The 18,775-nt window shown below is 45.2% G+C and overlaps 1 protein-coding gene across 1 annotated transcript in view; it reads right to left on the reverse strand.

The window, feature by feature from the left end:
• Positions 1-18,775, reverse strand: part of STX12 (syntaxin 12) — a 45,652-nt gene that overhangs the window by 13,689 nt on the left and 13,188 nt on the right. The window contains exons 2-3 of the mRNA XM_039511790.1: positions 15,355-15,424; positions 70-169 (exon numbers count right to left, since the gene is read on the reverse strand). Of these exons, the coding sequence (XP_039367724.1) occupies positions 70-169; positions 15,355-15,424 (170 nt within the window). The remainder of the gene's footprint in view (positions 1-69; positions 170-15,354; positions 15,425-18,775) is intronic.

The following is an 18,775-nucleotide window of genomic DNA, read 5'->3' on the forward strand; positions in this document are numbered from 1 at the left end:
TGTGTTTGTTTCTTAAGAAAATATTATGATAATTTTTCTTCCTTTCCACTGAAGCTTCACCCCACAAACCTGTTCAGAAGCAGATAAGGGAAGTGGCAGAGATCCCAGCTCCTTTAGGTACTCATTTGTCTCCTTGGCGAGATGGTTTGCAGAATGCTGTAACTGTTGTCTAAAATAAAAATACAAGCTTATGTAGTTTCCTCTGAACTAATTTGTTAGTATAGTTTCCAAACAATTAACATTTGTCATCGTACCACATAAGGGTTCCAAAATCATGCACATTTAAGTGGCACATTATGACAATTCAAATGATTGCAGCTCTATGTTTACAACTGTCAGGTTATCCCAGGAAGTTCCACTTGCACTTATGGCACTAAATAATATTAGGAGTTCCCATGCCAAGAGGGAAGAGAATTCTTAAGAGTCTGCAGAAGCTTATTACTATCAGAATCAAATAACTAGAATAGTCTTTACCTGACAAGTCCCAAGGACCATTTCCTCAGTAAGGAGTTGCAGGCGTTATAAAACGCTGCATAGCAGACAGCATCTTCCTTTGCTCAAGGTGACAGGAGGAACTGACTTCTAACTTTTGTATTAGGGTGCATTTGTAGCTTCAGTTTGCACATATTTGTTGACATGTTACTTAAAGGGGACACAGCCTAGCTACATTAAAAATAGTATTTAAGGTAGTTTCTGGTTCTACATCTGCTCTAGACCTCCTACCAAACCTTGTGGTTCAGCAGTCACTTTAAGATGTTTCTTTCCTCCTTATTGCTGTAAGGCAGCGGTTCTTAACCAGGGATCCAAGGTCCCCTGGGGGGCTGTGAGGAGGTTTTAGGGGGGCCACCAAGCAGGGCCAGCATTAGCCTCAGTGGGGCCCAGAGCAGAAAGCCGAAGCCCTGCTGCATGGGGTTGAAGCCCAGGCCCTGAGCCCTTCTATCTGAGGCTGAAGCCGAAACCTGAGCAATGTAGCTTTGTGGGGGCTCCTGTGGCATGAGGCCCCCCCAAGCAAGTGGCCTGCTTGTTACCCCCTAACGCCAGCCCTCGCTTTTATACACAGAAACCCCATTATTGTGGCACAAGTGGGCCATGGAGTTTTAAATAGCATTTTGGGAGGGGGGGTCTCAGAAAGAAAAAGGTTGAGAACCCCTGCAGTAAGGGACACAAAAAACCTGGGAAAATGGCTGTCATAAGTAGTTAGTTAAGGGTTAAGGTCTACCTGTAAAGGGTTAACACAGACCTGGTGAAACACCTGACCAAAGGACCAATCAGGGAAGAGAATTTGAAAATCCCAGAGAGCGGGAACTTGGGTCTCTGTGTTCTTTGTTCTGAGTTCTTAGCCGTCTGGACCTACACCAGACCAGACGCTTAACCAAGTCTGCTCATCTTTCTGAACTAATTTCTCCTATTCAAGCTAGTGAGTATTAGAAGAACTGGGTAATTGCATATAAGAATCCTGTGTCTGCAATTCTGTGTGTTTGCATTGATTATTCGTAATTTTGCCTGTATTGTTTGTACTGAGGAAAAGGGAGAAATTTCTCCAGGGATTAATAAGATTAGACCCTATGAATGTCTATCTTGGATTCATAGAGATTGTGTATTTTTCTTCTTCCTTTTATTCTTTTAATAAACTCTTTAAGTTCAGGACTTGGTTAAGTTCCTTACCTGTGGATTCAGGGGAAGGAAGCTAGGCGCCACTCGGTGGAGACAAGGGTTGTCTCCAAGCAGAGAGAGAGCAGGAGAGGGAGGGGGGAAGTGGGCTGCTTCCCTGTGTGTAGAGATTCAAGGGATTTGAATCTGGGTTCCCCAGGGGAAGCTTGGGGGACAGGCCGTGCGTCAGACACGTTAACATGACATGGTGGCAGCGGAGTTTCGAACCCATTGTTAGAAGAAATCTTCAGCCAGGTTGGCTGGAGGGAATTGAGTTTCCAGCAGGCTTTGTTGGAAGCAGTTTTTCTTTTGGGTTGCTTGGACAGGCAGCTTGAGGAAAAAGCAGTTTTGGTGGCATAGAAAAGCACCTTGAGGAAAAGAAAGTGTGTGCATTCCTTAGGTGGGGGGAAGTGCCCTCACAGGTTTGCTGGGGAGATAAGGAATCTCAAGACAGAGGTTTTTAGCTCTGGTTGCAAGGAGGTGTGTCCCTCCTTTGTGTGATCAGGATTCCTTGGGTGGGGGGAGTGCTCCTCCGAGCTCATCCCGCCCAACAGGGAAAACAGGTTTGGCGAGGAGAGAGAGCTCCTGAAGCCAGTTTTTTTTTCCTGTGACTTTTGAAATGCAGAAGCCAGGAAGCCACTGAGATTTTCACTAGTCTTTTCTCGCAGAGAGACAGAGAGTTTTCTAGATTTTCCCTATTGCTCAGTACAGAACAATAGAGAGTTGCAACACACAATTTGCTATACACAGGATTAATTACCCTTTCTCTACTCAAGTTATCATAAACAGGGAGGGGGTGTCCAGCACCCCAAGGCACAGATATGACGGAAACAAGTGACCAACTAGAGCTTGCTCGATTGCAAATAAAAATCCTGGAAGCCAAAGAGAGAGAACACAAGATGGCCATGGCAGCCATGGAGGCAGACCAGAAAGCCAGAGAGGCAGACCACATCAGACAAATGGAATTAAGAGAGAAAGATCTGGAAATCCAGAGGCAGGCTCTGGAAGTAGAACAGGCTAAGCAGCATAATCCACCACCCCATCCACCTACTGATCAAACTTTTCGAGAAAATTTCCGCCTACAGGGCAGGGGATGATGTTGAGGCCTTTTTAGAAAACTTTGAGAGGGCCTGTATTGGATACCGTCTTCCTAAAGACCAATACATGATGGAGCTGAGGTCACAGCTCAGCGGACAATTATCCCTTGTGGCAGCTGAAATGCCTAGAGACCAGATGGACGACTTTCCACTGTTCCTAACCAAGGCCAGACTCAGAATGGGCATCACCCTGATCACGCCTTCAGAGCCCAGAAATGGAAACCAGAGATGTCATTTCCAGAGCACGCTGCTTACCTGGAAAACACTATTTCTCATGGATATCAGGATCCACGGTTAAGGAGCTAGACGACCTACACCTCCTGATGATGATGGAGCAGTTCCTAGATGGTGTTCCTGAGAACATTAGACGCTACATCCAAGATGGTAAACCAAAACCTCTCACTGAGGCAGGAGAGATTGGAGCCAGCTGGACGGCATCGGTAGACAACACGAAAGCTACTGCCAAAGGGAGCGAATCACACACGGTACCCACCGAGACTAAACCTTACCATCGAGGCCAATCAAGCCCACACCTACAACCCAAGCACAGTCACACCCTACCTCTTCTTCTACCTCACCAGTTTCCAGTAAACCAACACAACCCCGTGACCCATCAAGTGGGCGATGTTTTGGATGCAATGAACTGGGGCATATCAAAGCCAAATGCCCAAAGAACCTGAACTGGTCCAACTCCTTGCACCTGCACACCAAGGAAACCCGAATTAGATATCTCTCAAATACCCATATGCTTTAGGAAAACTTTGAGAGTGGACGGAAAGGAAGTTATCGCATGGAGAGACACTGCAGCACATGTGTCAGCTATCCACCGAACCTTCGTGGACCCCAAATTCATCAACCCGAAAACCAAAGTGACAGTTCGCCTTCATGTCAAAACCTGTAACATTACCTACAGTGCGTTTACCTGTCCAGTACAAGGGCTGGTCAGGGACGTGGACTTTTGCTGTCTATGACAATTATTCTGTCCCCATGATACTGGGCAACCACTTGGCCCATCACGTTGAGCCGCCAGAAACAGAGGGAGTGGTTACACGCAGCCAAGCCAGACGAGCTGCTGCACCCATCCCTGTTCCTGAGCCATCCACCAAGACCCCGTCTGTGTTACCAGAGACCCAGACAGAGGTGGTGGAACCGGATCCCATGCCAACACCGACAGCAGCCATAGTTCATCCAGTCCCAGAACCGGAACTGGAAGGGCACCCAGCGCCAGCACCGGCGCCAGCTATTACAACTCCACCGCCAGAGGGCGACAACGGGCCTGAACTGGAAAAACCAGCAGACAACCCTACCCTAGAGGCTCAGCCGGAGCCTGAAATAACACCTCGTGGACCAGCGGAGAGCGGTTCACAGTCAACAGAAACAATCTCATCACCTACATCACTCCCAGAGGAACTGGTGTCTCCCGCCTCAAGGGAACAGTTCCAAGCAGAGCAGGAAGCCGATGACAGCCTCAAGAAAGCATGGGCGGCGGCACGCAGCAACCCACCGCCTCTCAGCTCCACTAACCGATCCTGTTCGCTGTGGAGCAAGGACTGTTATACAAGGAAAGTCTTTATGGTGGACACCAAGAGGGCTGGCATCCTCAAAAAGGTTGCTAGTTCCAAAAGCTCTTAAGCTTAGCCCATGATCATCCCAGTGGCCATGCTGGGGTGAACCGAAGCAAAGACAGGTTGGGAAGGTCCTTCGACTGGGAGGGGATGGGCAAGGACGTTGCCAAGTATGTCCGGTCTTGTGAGGTATGCCAAAAGGTAGGAAAACCTCAAGACCAGGTCAAGGCCCCTCTCCAGCCACTTCCCATAATTGAGGTCCCATTTCAGCGAGTAGCTGTGGATATTATGGGTCCTTTCCCAAAAAAGACCCCCAGAGGAAAGCAGTACATACTGACTTTTGTGGACTTTGCTACCAGATGGCCGGAAGCAGTAGCTCTAGGCAACACCAGGGCTCAAACGGTGTGCCAGGCCTTAACTGACATTTTTACCAGGGTGGGTTGGCCCTCTGAAATTCTTACAGATTCGGGAACAAATTTCCTATCAGGGACCATGAAAGACCTGTGGAAACTCATGGGGTGCATCATTTGGTTGCCACTCCGCACCACCACCAAACTAATGGCCTAGTGGAAAGGTTTAATGGAACATTGGGGCCATGATCCGCAAATTCGACAATGAACACTCCAATAATTGGGATCTAGTGTTACAACAGTTGCTGTTTGCCTACAGGGCTGTTCCACATCCCAGTTTAGGATTCTCACCATTCGAGCTGGTATATGGCCATGAGGTTAAGGGGCCATTACAGCTGGTAAAGCAGCAATGGGAGGGGTTTACACCTCCTCCAGGGACTAACATTCTGGACTTTGTAAGCAACCTTCAAAACACCCTCCGAGACTCTTGGGCCCTTGCTCGAGAGAACTTAGGAGATGCTCAAGCGGAGCAAAAGGTCTGGTATGATCGACATGCCAAGGAGCGGTCCTTCAAGGTAGGAGACCAGGTCATGGTCTTGAAGGCGCAACAGGCCCATAAGATGGAAGGCCCTGGGAAGGACCATACATGGTCCAGGAGCGCCTGGGAGCTGTTAACTACCTCATAACATTCCCTGATTCCTCTTTAAAGCCTAAAGTGTTTCATGTTAACTCTCTAAAGCCCTTTTATCCCAGAGAATTACAGGTCTGTCACTTTACAGTTCAGGAAGGAGATGACACCGAGTGGCCTGAAGGTGTCTACTACGAAGGTAAAAGAAATGGTGGTGTAGAAGAGGTGACCCTCTCCACAACCCTGCAACGTCTGCAGCGGCAACAGATCAAGGAGCTATGCACTCACTTCGCGCCCTTGTTCTCAGCCAACCCAGGACGGACTGAGCAAACCTGCCACTCCATTGACACAGGTAATGCTCACCCGATTAGGACCCCACCCTACAGGGTGTCACCTCATGCCAAAGTTGCTATTAAACAGGAGATTGACAACATGTTGGAGATGGGTATCATCCGCCCTTCTACCAGTGCATGGGCATCTCCAGTGGTTCTGGTTCCCAAACCAGATGGGGAAATACGCTTTTGTGTGGACTACCGTAAGCTCAATGCTGTAACTCGTCCAGACAACTATCCAATGCCACGCACTGATGAGCTATTGGAAAAGTTGGGACGTGCCCAGTTCATCTCTACCATTGATTTAACCAAGGGATACTGGCAGGTACCACTAGATGAACCCGCCAGGGAAAAATCTGCCTTCATCACCCATGCAGGGGTGTATGAGTTTACTGTGCTTCCATTCGGACTGCGGAATGCACCTGCCACCTTCCAAAGGCTGGTGGATGGTCTACTAGCAGGATTGGAAGACTGTGCAGTTGCATACCTCGATGATGTGGCCATTTTTCTGATTCATGGCCTGAACACCTAGAACATTTGAAAATGGTTTTTGAGCGCATCAGGCAGGCAGGACTAACTGTTAAGGCCAAAAAGTGTCAAATAGGCCAAAACAGAGTGACTTACCTAGGACACCAGGTGGGTCAAGGAACCATCAACCCCCTACAGGCCAAGGTGGAGGCTATCCAACAGTGGCCTGTCCCAAGGTCAAAGAAACAGGTCCAATCCTTCTTAGGTTGGCCAGATATTACAGGCGATTTGTACCACACTACAGCCAATCGCTGCTCCACTAACTGATCTGACCAGAAAACCCAGCCAAATGCAGTTAAGTGGACTGATGAGTGTCAGGAAGCCTTTATCCAGCTTAAGGCGATGCTCATGTCTGACCCTGTATTAAGGGCCCCGGACTTTGACAAACCCTTCCTAGTTACCACTGATGCATCTGAACGGGTAGGAGCGGTACTAATGCAGGAAGGACCGGATCACAACTTCCATCCTGTCGTGTTTCTCAGCAAGAAGCTGTCTGAGAGGGAAAGCCACTGGTCCGTCAGTGAAAAAGAGTGTTACGCCATTGTGTATGCCTTGGAAAAGCTACGCCCATACCTTTGGGGACGGCAGTTCCAGCTACAAACCGATCATGCTGCACTAAAGTGGCTTCATACTAACAAGGGAAACAACAAAAAACTTATCAGATGGAGTTTAGCTCTCCAAGACTTTGATTTTGAAATTCAACACATTTCAGGAGCTTCCAACCAAGTTGCTGATGCACTCTCTCGTGACAGTTTCCCAGAATCTAGTGGCTAAAAAGTGTTCTTTACATGTTATATGCTTAGTAGTATATGTAATAGTGCATGTGTTTATTACTCTGTTGGTTTTGCAGTTTAGGAGGAAATCACCGCCAGTGCTCCCACTGTTGGTGATTTGGGGGGCGTGTCATAAGTAGTTAGTTAAGGGTTAAGGTCTACCTGTAAAGGGTTAACACAGACCTGGTGAAACACCTGACCAAAGGACCAATCAGGGAAGAGAATTTGAAAATCCCAGAGAGCGGGAACTTGGGTCTCTGTGTTCTTTGTTCTGAGTTCTTAGCCGTCTGGACCTACACCAGACCAGACGCTTAACCAAGTCTGCTCATCTTTCTGAACTAATTTCTCCTATTCAAGCTAGTGAGTATTAGAAGAACTGGGTAATTGCATATAAGAATCCTGTGTCTGCAATTCTGTGTGTTTGCATTGATTATTCGTAATTTTGCCTGTATTGTTTGTACTGAGGAAAAGGGAGAAATTTCTCCAGGGATTAATAAGATTAGACCCTATGAATGTCTATCTTGGATTCATAGAGATTGTGTATTTTTTCTCTTCTTCCTTTTATTCTTTTAATAAACTCTTTTAAGTTCAGGACTTGGTTAAGTTCCTTACCTGTGGATTCAGGGGAAGGAAGCTAGGCGCCACTCGGTGGAGACAAGGGTTGTCTCCAAGCAGAGAGAGAGCAGGAGAGGGAGGGGGGAAGTGGGCTGCTTCCCTGTGTGTAGAGATTCAAGGGATTTGAATCTGGGTTCCCAGGGAAGCTTGGGGACAGGCCGTGCGTCAGACACGTTAACCTGACTGGTGGCAGCGAGAAGGAATCCTACCCTAAGGGTTAGGGTGGGGGGAGAATACCTGCGGGTCCCCTCTTTGAACCCACAAGCTCAAAGTGGGGGTGAGATCCCATGACAATGGCACACATCATAAAACAGCAAGAATGAGAATATCAAGTGCACAGAACAGCTGCTTATTCAAATCTTTCCACTAGTCATCTAAGGAAAACATTTTTAGACAGAAGTGTAATTCTTTAAATGCTGACTAGGTCCCCAATTTTTGCTTCGTGGTTTTGCTTTCATTTTGGTGACCATGAACAATGATTACCATGCCCATCATAACGTGACACACATGAGCCATGGAAATTGGCGGGTGGGGGGGGGGGAATTGTCTCTTTAGTTAGTGGTTACATTGGGTGTACCATAGACAGGTTTCTGGAACCTATGAATACTATTGTCCCAGCAAGTTAGGATGGTCCCAGAATGCTTTGCTATAAGAAGTCATGATCTTCTATAATAGACAGCCAACCATAACCTATGAAAAGTCCTTAGTTGCACACACAGAGTTCTGCTTTAGCATACCCAGACAGTTCACCACTGGAAACTGTACATATCATTAGTATGCCTACCATATGATCTACATTAAATTCATGTCACAAAATTTCCAGACACCTTGCTGTAATGTGTAGTGTTTTCTGCCCTAGGAAGGAGGATTTGGAAGGAATTAATTCATTAACCAAGAGTGCTATCACTGCATAGATTAAGCTTCTTACGAGTTTCACTCTCCTGCCATGTGCACACAGAACTTAGTGGCGGGTCAGAGCATAAGATGGGGGAAAGGAAGGAAAGGGATACAAAAAAAAAGCACTAGGCAATAAGTTCTGCCCATAAGACACCAAGAAGAAAGCTATCAACCATATAGCCCAATGGATGTACAGGACTAGGCAGTCAGGTTTAGTAGAGTTTGTGTTGCCTCATTGCCTACTCTAGCCCACAGCAGGTAAACTATAGTGATGCTTGAGAAGTTAATTTGATGGTTGTGTTGACTACGATTTCCCTGCATTTCTGTACCAATACACTTGGAAGTGTCACCCTAGAAAGCACTATTTGTTAAGTACCAATAATCCCTTCAAGTGAAAGCTGAGGGTTTTTCTATAACAGAACTATATTAACTGGAAACTAGATTCATTAGACTGACACCAGTGATTAGTTATTTAATCCAGCCATTAAATCCAGATCAAATCAGCTAAAATCTAGTTGAAGCACTCAAGCATTAGCAGTGTCCTGCTTACATTCCGAAAAAGTTTAGAATGTTCTGCACTTCATATAGAATGTTATAAACATGTTCCATATCCACCCAGGTGTCTATTATACATAGCAGCCCTCGGATTTGTACTGAGCAGCTCGGAATGACAAAACAGAGACTACAGGAAGAGAGGGGGCTCCCTTTTATAAGTAGGAACCTTGTCACTGGGAATGGAAATCTCATCCTGTAACAGATTTCATCTGACAAATTTTTCATCCCAAAAAGAGACAAAGTCAAAACCATCAGATTTTTCATGGGAAGGGATTTCCAGAAAATTCTGTTCGGTGAGAGCCAAACCAGAAGCTTTTGGCTTGCTGGCTGGCCACCCAGAAGGCTCTTTACCTATAGGTAGAAACTGAAACGGACTAAAGCCTTCCAGGCAGGCAGCCAGAGAGCCTTCATTTAGATTTGGACACAACACGGAAGGTGGCAGTTATGGGTTATAAGCTCTAACTTGTCTGGTGAAGAGGAGGGTGCCACAGATCACCTTCAACGGTGGGAGGAATCACAGTGTTCTATTGGTCAGTCACTGCCTGCCACAAAGCCGGCAGACCCCGGACAGTCAAGTGCTGACCCGCCATGGTCTGTCCGCCTCCTGGGGGGCGTGGGCTAAACGAAAAGTTGAAATGCAGATTGAAACCTTGCACCTGGCAAAAATAAGAAACCAAGAACTTTCCAGCTTGGAAGCTGGAATGTCAGGACCACTTGTCTGGGATTGACCAATGATGACCTACAATACAAAAACAGCATACAGAAATCAGCTTTGATAGACTGTGAGCTGTACAAACTCAATGTTGACATTGCAGCACTTCAGGAAACAAGATTTACAGATGCTGGTTCTGTCAAGAGACCTTATTTTGGCAAGGTAAAAGCAGTGAAGAAAATCGTCTGCACGGTATCGGTTTCGCTGTGAGAAACAAGTAGGTAAAGCTCCTAGAAACACCCATTGGGAAGTCAGAGCATATCATTTCACTTAAATTTCACATGACCATCGGCTCTGTGAACATCATTAGTGCCTATGCACCAACACTGAAATCTAACCCCAAGGAGAAGGATATATTTTACGACTCTTTGCATTAAGTCATCAAAAGAATACCATCAACTGAGCAACTTTTCCTCCTTGGTGTCTTTAATGTAAGAGTTGGTGCAGACAACTCATGGCCAGATTGCCTAGGACATTTTGGCATTGGCAAGATGAATGAGAACAGCCAATGACGTCTTGAATGCTGCACCCAAAACCAAATATGCATTACCAATTCATATTTTACAGGAAAAGAGTGCCACAAAGTGTCATTGCGACATCCACGACCAGGCCACTGGCACAAATTAGACCTTGTTATTGTCAGGAGGAAAGACCTACCCTTAGTGCAGAACACACACACGTTCCACAGCACTGATTGTGACACTGACCACTCCTTGATTAGTAGCAAAGTGAAGATTACAGCCAAGAAACGACAGAGCAAAACCTAGGAGCAAGCCCCAAATCAATGCTATTAACACTGAAAACCACAGGAATTGCCAGGACTTTGTGAAGACTTTTGAACTTAGCATGCATGGGAAGTCATTACCTGAGAAGGCAGAGGAATTTTGGGAAGATTTAAGAACAACAATCCACGAAGTATATAAAAGGTTGTTACAAGGAGGAGGGAGAAAAATTGTTGTTCTTAATCCCTGAGGATAGAACAAGAAGCAATGCGCTTAAGTTGCAGCAAGGGCAGTTTAGGTTGGACATTAGGAAAACAAAAACTTTCTGTCAGATATGTTAAGCATTGGAATAAATTGCCTAGGGAGCTTGTGGAATCTCCATCATTGGGGATTTTTAAGAACAGGTTGGACAAACACCTGTCTGGGATAGTGTAGATAATAAAAGCAGCAAAGAGTCCTGTGGCACCTTATAGACTAACAGACGTATTTGGAGCATGAGCTTTCGTGGGTGAATACCCACTTCGTCGGATGCAGACGGAATACCGACGAAGTGGGTATTCACCCACGAAAGCTCATGCTCCAAATACGTCTGTTAGTCTATAAGGTGCCACAGGACTCTTTGCTACTTTTACAGATCCAGACTAACATGGCTACACCTCTGATACTGTAGATAATACTTAGTCCTGTCTTGAGTGCAGAAAATTGGACTAGATGACCTCTCACCCCTTTCAGTTCTATGATTCTATGAAACAGCTTTAGCTACATTTGAGGGAAAGAGACCACCAAAAAAGGACTGGTTTGAAGAAAACGAAGCAGAACTATTACCTCTCATCAACATTAAGAACACAGCCTCTATCTGGAACACAACAAGAAATCAACAAAGTACCAAAGTGAGACTTTGACATGCAAAAGTGAGCAAGCAGACGTTCTGCAAATCATTACTGGATCAAGGTCTGTGAAGAGATACAGACAGCCTTAGACACAGGAAACCTCACAGTCATGTATGACGGCCTGAAGAAAGCTCTAGGTCCCACTGTCAACAAGGCTGCCCTTCTCAAATCACACAGCAGTGAAATGATTATAGATAAAAGCAAGCAGTTGTCTTGTTGGGTTGAACACTATTCAGAGCTATACGCACAAGAAAGAAACATCATCAGCAAATCACTAGACCAAATGCCAACTCTACAGGTCATGCCAGAACTAGATGTGGAGCCCACTGTAGAAGTGGGCAAGTGGCAAGACTCCTGGAAAATATGGCATCCGAGCGGAAATCCTCAAGTGTGAGAAAGACAGCCTGTTACCATATCTTCATCAGCTGCTACTTAAATGCTGGAAAGAGGGTGAAGTACCACAAGAGTTGCGCGATGCAAACATCACCACTTTGTATAAAAATAAAGGCGAAAAGGGCAATTGCAACAACTTCAGGGGCATCCTGCTACTAAGCGTAGCAGGAAAGGCTTTCGCAAAACGTCATCTTAGTGCACTTACAACAGCTGGTGAATTGTGCCTACCCTTAATCATAGTGCGGATTCAGGGCTGGAAGATCAACTATAGAGATGATATTTTCTCTGTGTCAACTCCAAGAAAAGTGCAAAAAGCAACACTGACCATTGTACATCACTTTTGTGGACCTAACCAAAGCATTCGACACAGTCAGCAGAGCAGGTCTATTGGAAATACTAGAAAAGATAGGATGCCCACCAACCCTATTAAGTCATACATTCATTCCACAACAACATGAGAGCAAGTGGACCCATTTGATGGGTCCACTTCAGACAGCTTTGAGATGAAAAGTGGAGTAAAGCAAGGATATGTTCTTGCTTCTACACTCTTTTGAATCTTTTTCCCGGTACTCTTGAATTGTGCATTTAAGGACATGAAAGATGGAGTGCATCTCCATACGAGATCAGATGGGAAACTCTTCAACCTATCCCAACTTAAGTCCAAGACCAAAGTAAAAAAGGAGCTAATCAGGGAACTTCTATTCGCTGATGATGCTGCCCTCATAGCCCACAATAAAGACCCACTACAAGAACTCATGGACTACCTTTCAAGTGCCTGTCAGGCATTTGCTCCCACCATCAGCATCAAGAAAATGGTTGTATTAGGATAGGCGGGTTCCACAAGATCCTTCAATTATCCTACATGCAAACCAGCTAGTAATTGTCCAAAAGTTCAGCTATTTAGGGTCTACAGTGACCACCAACCTCTCACTGGATGAAGAACTAAATGTTCGCGTTGCAAAGGCTGCCACCACCTTTAGCAGACTGACTAAAAGTGCATGGAACAACTCAAAGCTTACCATCAAGACCAAAATGCTAGTGTACCAAGCCTGCGTACTCAGCACTCTCATGTATGGTGGGGAAACATGGATAACTTATGCTCATCAGGAGAAAAGGTTAAATAGTTTCCAACTATGTTGTTTACACCGTATACTCAACACCAAATGGCAGGATAAAGTCACCAATGCAGAGGTTCTTCAAAAGGCAAATTTACCAAGTGTGACAGCTCTGCTCAAGCAAACACGTCTGCGCTGGCTAGGCCCTCTGAGTAGCTTGGAAGATGGATGCAAGAACATGCTATACAGGGAGCTATCGGAGGGAACAAGAACAACAGGATATCCCAAGTTTCGCTATAAAGAGATGTGCAAGCGAGATATGAAGGAATCTGGAATTGATCCTGACCAATGGGAAATCTTGGCAAGTAACCGTAACAAGTGGCGTCATTGTCTCCATCAGGGTATCAAAGTCCATGACAGAAGCTGGCTCCTACAGCTTGAAGAGAAAAGAGCTCAGAGGAAGCAAGCAACTCCCAACCCAAATATATACATTTGCAATAACTGCCAAGAGATTTGCACGTTCAGTCACGAGACATTGCAAACCATCTACATCACAGACTGCAATTCCCAGAGTCTCTTGTAGACGTAAGGTTGCCAACAAGCCTTACCCAAGAGATTTCTTTGCACTGGAATAAACCCAATGCAAATAAATTGGATATTTCTTTTCAAAGAATCTGTAACATGAGATTCTATGGCCATTTAGTTCACCTCTGGGTGTCAAAGAAAGATTCTTCACTGCACATTTTCTAGATTTGATCAACTCTAATTTTAATATTCAGAGAAACTGAGCTTCTTCCATTTCCTTTGGGAGATCATTCCATCATTAGGAGACCTCACAGTTGGGAAGGTTTTCTGGGTTTTCATTTGATTTTTCCTTTTAATAATTTCCTCTTATTATTCCTAAGTTATTTCTCTACCACTCTGCTGCTTACACCCTTCAATTATTTGTACGCTTGCGTACAACTGTAGTCCTTGCTTAGGACTACAGAGTTTTGCTGACAAAAGTTACGCCGCTTTAATTAAAGCACTGTTGCATGTCTACACTATGCTCCCTGTGTTGGCAGAGCACAGGCACACTAGCAGCTCTTGCACGGACACAGAGAGCAGTGCACTGAGGGTAGCTATCCCACCGTGCAACTGGCCGCAGGCTGCTTTGGGAAGGTTTTGCAATGCCTCATGGGCAGGCACAACATCACATGATGCAGGTTTCTTAAGCCCATTGTTCTATGGGCATCCTACTAGATTGCCAGCCACTTTTCAACTGAAGGGGGGGGGGGGAAGGGGAGGGCGTGTGTGTGTAGAGACAGAGACGGACTGTATTGGGGGAGTATATGAGAGTGGAGGAGGAGTGTGTATGTGAGAGAGACAGAGTACGCGTTGGGGGAAGAGTGAGTGTGTCAGCATGCTGTCTCTAAATTCAGACAGCAACCAGAAGCATCCAGTCCTGAGGCTGGGAAAAGGAGATGACTCCATTCCCAGCTCTGCACAGCAGTCTCCCTCCCACCTCCCACCCCCCTGCAGCAGCAGTCTGTCTGCCGCTGTGTTCCCAGTGCAGGGGAGAGGAGGATTCTACATTAAATGATTTGCTCTTTGCTGCCAGAATGGAGCAGCACGCTCAGCTGTCAGAACTTCCCGGAGCTTTGGAAGGCGAAGGGCTATGCCTTTGTAGCTGGAATCCAGGGCAGCAGAGTGATCACGGTGGATATTGTAGGATACTGGGGGAGGTCAGTTATGGCGACAGAATGAACAGCTGCATCTACACTGACACTTTGTCATTTTAAATTTGCTGCAAAAAGCATTATGCCTCTTGTCAAGGCGGTTTTATTCTGTCGCAAAACAGGAGAGTTTTGCCGACAAAACTAGCTTTGCAATGTGCACACCCCCACTGTTTTGTGTAGTGTAGACAAGGCCTTAGACAATCTATGCGTAATTGCCTTAGGTCAGTCCTTCCAGACCTTTTGAGAATGTTGGTTGTTCTATCTGAACTCCCTGCGGTTTGTCATCCAGTGGCATATTCTTCTCTAGTGTTTAAAGTTACATTAGGCATTTTGATTGCCATAACTTATTGCTGCTGATCATTCTCTTGACTAGTCTTTTGGCATTACAGGTGTTTCTCCCCCTTCAGAATATTATCTTCTCATTACGTCTCCTAATTTAGGATCCAAGAATTTTGTTAGTGTGACATTTACTCTCTCTTCTAAATCATAAGTGAAGCTTAAAATAGTATCAGCTCCATCACAGATCCTGCTCTAACCTGCAGAAGCCTGAACACAGCTTGATACATGGCTGTTAATCCCCCTTGTTTATGACCCTTCAACCAGTTTTTGATCCACATGACAGTGTCCACTGCAAACAGATATTAATGGCTTTTGACTCCAGTACAACTACCAAATTCCCTTCATCCACCAACTTAGCCTTTTTGAGGGAACTAGAGACATGTTTATGCCCTGCCACACCACACACACTCCCCCTCTGCCGCCACCCTCCCACCCTGCGGAGTTTCGCTCAGGATACTGCTCACTAACCAGAAGAGACCCAGTCTATTTCCATCATACACATGCACACTTACGTGTTTGTTCAGGTAATACTTACAGATTTTCCTGCAATTTGCTGGAGTCCTGTTTGGTTCCAAGCTGGCTCATCAAATTCTTTATCTGAGAAGCTGAGGAAAAGAGTTTACAATGGCTTGGTGATTTGTAAGGCAAGGCAAGACCATTTCAAAACAACACAGACTCCTTCTTGCTTATTTTTCTTGATGTTCCCCTTCTAGCTGCATTACCATCTCTCCAATAGAAACGTTACTATCAAAGTTTTGTTGAAGTAAGGCTTGCCCACCACTTTAAGATGGACCTGGACCTGTTCTCTCAATCTAGATGGAATAAATGGGCCAAAGATGTTAACATAACCCAGTCATTGTTCAACATTAAATAGTGCTAAACAAGGTCCGCTTAGTACCATGGCAAATACCATTAAAAACATTTTAACCTTTTATTAAAGACAAAGAAAAGAAGGAAAAACAGTGAAAGCATTTGAAAAGTAAAATATTAAATAAGGCCTCCATTTTAAGAGCATCCTGTGTTCCGTTTCCCTTTAGCTGGAGAGGGTTTTAGCACCCCCAGATTGACAATCTCTTTGAGGTGTCGGATGGCAATAACTGTCCTTTTGAGGAAGAGAGAAGATACATCTCTACCTTGATATAACGCTGTCCTCGGGAGCCAAAAAAAATCTTACCGCGTTATAGGTGAAACCGTGTTATATCGAACTTGCTTTGATCTGCTGGAGTGTGCAGCCTCTCTCCCCTCCCCCAACCCCCGAGCACTGCTTTATCATGTTATATCCGAATTCGTGTTATATTGGGTCATGTTATATCGAGGTAGAGGTGTAGTTGAGAGACGCTGGAGTGGTTATTGCTGCTGTTAAAGTTCAATCCCATTTCATCTCAGGTGGCACTGGAATTCAGCAGGAGCTGGTAGAAGTGGCGATGTCATCAGAGTCACTCTCTCAGGACTGGTCTGGGTATCTCTCAGGATCAGAATGACAAAGGCCATGTGTCCCACCAAACGCAGCCACGAGGGGAAACTTGCTTCGGTAACTCCCGTCTGTTTTCCCCAAAGTCTCTTTATTTAAGGACCCAAAAAGGGAAGTGATGGGGGAAAAACAGCCAATATCCTTATTTTGTACACTAATTTTGGCTAATTAATTTCCAGTTCTACATCGCCTGTTTTTACCAAGCATGGTATCACCACACTCCATGAATTATATCAATGTGGCCTTTTTTGTTTGGATTGATTTAGTCTCTGTCTGGTTCTTTTGCACATTTATAACATTCTTTATTGAAAATTACTTCCAGGCTAAATTTCTAAGCAGGCAAAAGTTATAGACCAATTGTCACAACAGATCTTACCCTAAATGCTTTTTGTTAGACCAAGTGAGGGTGTTTGAAGTAGTCTGGTCATTGATTTGTAGAGTGCTTACAAGTGACTAGAGTTTTACCAAAGGATTTAATAAAATAGAGGGGCACCACCAATTTAGAAAGTCACATTTCTGAGTTTACCTGTTGATACAAACATCTAATATTGCTATAAGAGAGAGGAAAGTGATTTCTCCATTTTGTTTACTTTAGACCAGTGGTTTTCAAACTTATTGATCGGGCCCTTCTTCTGTGTGTCTGTTTTACGTACCCCTCCCCACCAAGTACATATACTACCCCCAGCTCTGAAGGCAGACCGGAGAGCAGCAGCTGCTGACAAGGCACCCAGCTCTGAACACAGAACACAGAAGTTAGGTTGGCAAAGTGTTATTTGTCAATATCACTTTTCACACCAGACTTGATGCCCCATTTCCACCCTTACTTCTGCGCTGCTGCTGCCACCATGTCCAGGTGAGGGATTGTGAGGAGGGAAGGAGAGCCTGAGCCCAGGTGGCAGGGCTCCAGCTGTCCCCTTTATCACCACCTCCCAGGTGTGCACGACCCTTCTGCACGAGGCCCAGCCAGAACTCTGACAGCCAGAACTCAAAAAGCACACAGCTCACGACTCCCTTGACACATTCCAACGCCTCCTGGGAAGCCTGCCCCACAGTTTGAGAACCGCTGCTTTAGACAAAAAGTGCTTTCTAGTGTCAGTTTCATTAGAGTCAATTTTTCCTGTGTGTGTTCGTGAAAGACAAGCAAGAGGGGAGAGAAACAGTTACAAATACAAAAACATGGTTGTGAAGTTGCTGAAGCTGTGAGGGACTCAGAGGCAGGTGCACAAGACTACTTTAAAAAAAAAAAGTCTAAACTGAGTAGTTTAAGTTCATGGTATACCTCTAAGCACTGTGGAGAACCGCAAGTAACTACCCTTACCTACTGCACCCAGCTCCAGCCCCCCAGTACGCCAGTTCTGGAGCTGAACAGGAGTTGTTCATGATTTCTTAGCAAGCAGTGTAAAAATCTGAATAAACTTACAGGACAGATATTGCCTTTATAGAGCTTGCCTAAAGGAGAGTTTGAATTGGAGATTTAGTCAGTAAAGTGATCTGTTCCATGCAGAGTTCCCCAGCACAGTTTTTTGCCTGTGATGTTACCAGCAAAACGTGCTCGTCATCAGTGGAAGCAGGAGACAGCAGCCACCGACTTCGGAGGAGTATGAAAGTATCTTTACATTTCTGGTACTCTAATTACTAGAGCGTTCTACTTGAGCTATTAGAATATATTGTAGTTGCAGGTCATCTTTGAAAACTAGTGTCGCATTGGGAAGGAGGATGAATATTAGAAGATGTACGTGAACAATCTGCATTTAAGTGGGCTGAACACGATTCTTCAAGCCTAGTTCTTCTTGTTGACTATTTCAGTTACATTCTAATCCCACTATAACAAGATTGTATATGAACCCTGCCACTGTTTTATCTTGAGAACAATTGAGAGTCAGAATGAGGAGTGACAAGTGAATCAATTCCATCATACCAGCAGAACATTAGGCCCAGTCTACACAAAGAAGTTGCACTATTTAACTAAAAACTGTAAATCAATTTAGTTTAGTTGGTGTGACTTCTTCATTTAGATTTATTCTATCTACTACCCAAGATCCACAAACCCAGAAATCCTGGACGCCCCATCATCTCGGGCATTGGCACTCTCACTAAAGGACTGTCTGGATATGTAGACTCTCTACTCAGACCTTATGCCACCAGCACTCCTAGCTATCTCCGTGACACCACTGATTTCCTGAGGAAACTACAATGCATTGGTGACCTTCCAGAAAACACCATCCTAGCCACCATGGATGTAGAGGCTCTCTACACAAACATCCCACACACTGATGGAATACAAGCTGTCAGGAACAGTATCCCTGATGATGCCACAGCACAACTGGTTGCTGAGTTCTGTGCCTTTATCCTCACACACAACTATTTCAAATTTGATGACAATATATAGCTCCAGATCAGTGGCACCGTTATGGGCACCCGCATGCCCCCACAATATGCCAACATTTTTATGGCTGACCTGGAACAACGCTTCCTCAGCTCTCGT

The sequence above is a fragment of the Mauremys reevesii genome, linkage group 23, assembly GCF_016161935.1.
Source record: "Mauremys reevesii isolate NIE-2019 linkage group 23, ASM1616193v1, whole genome shotgun sequence".
NCBI lineage: Eukaryota > Metazoa > Chordata > Testudines > Geoemydidae > Mauremys > Mauremys reevesii.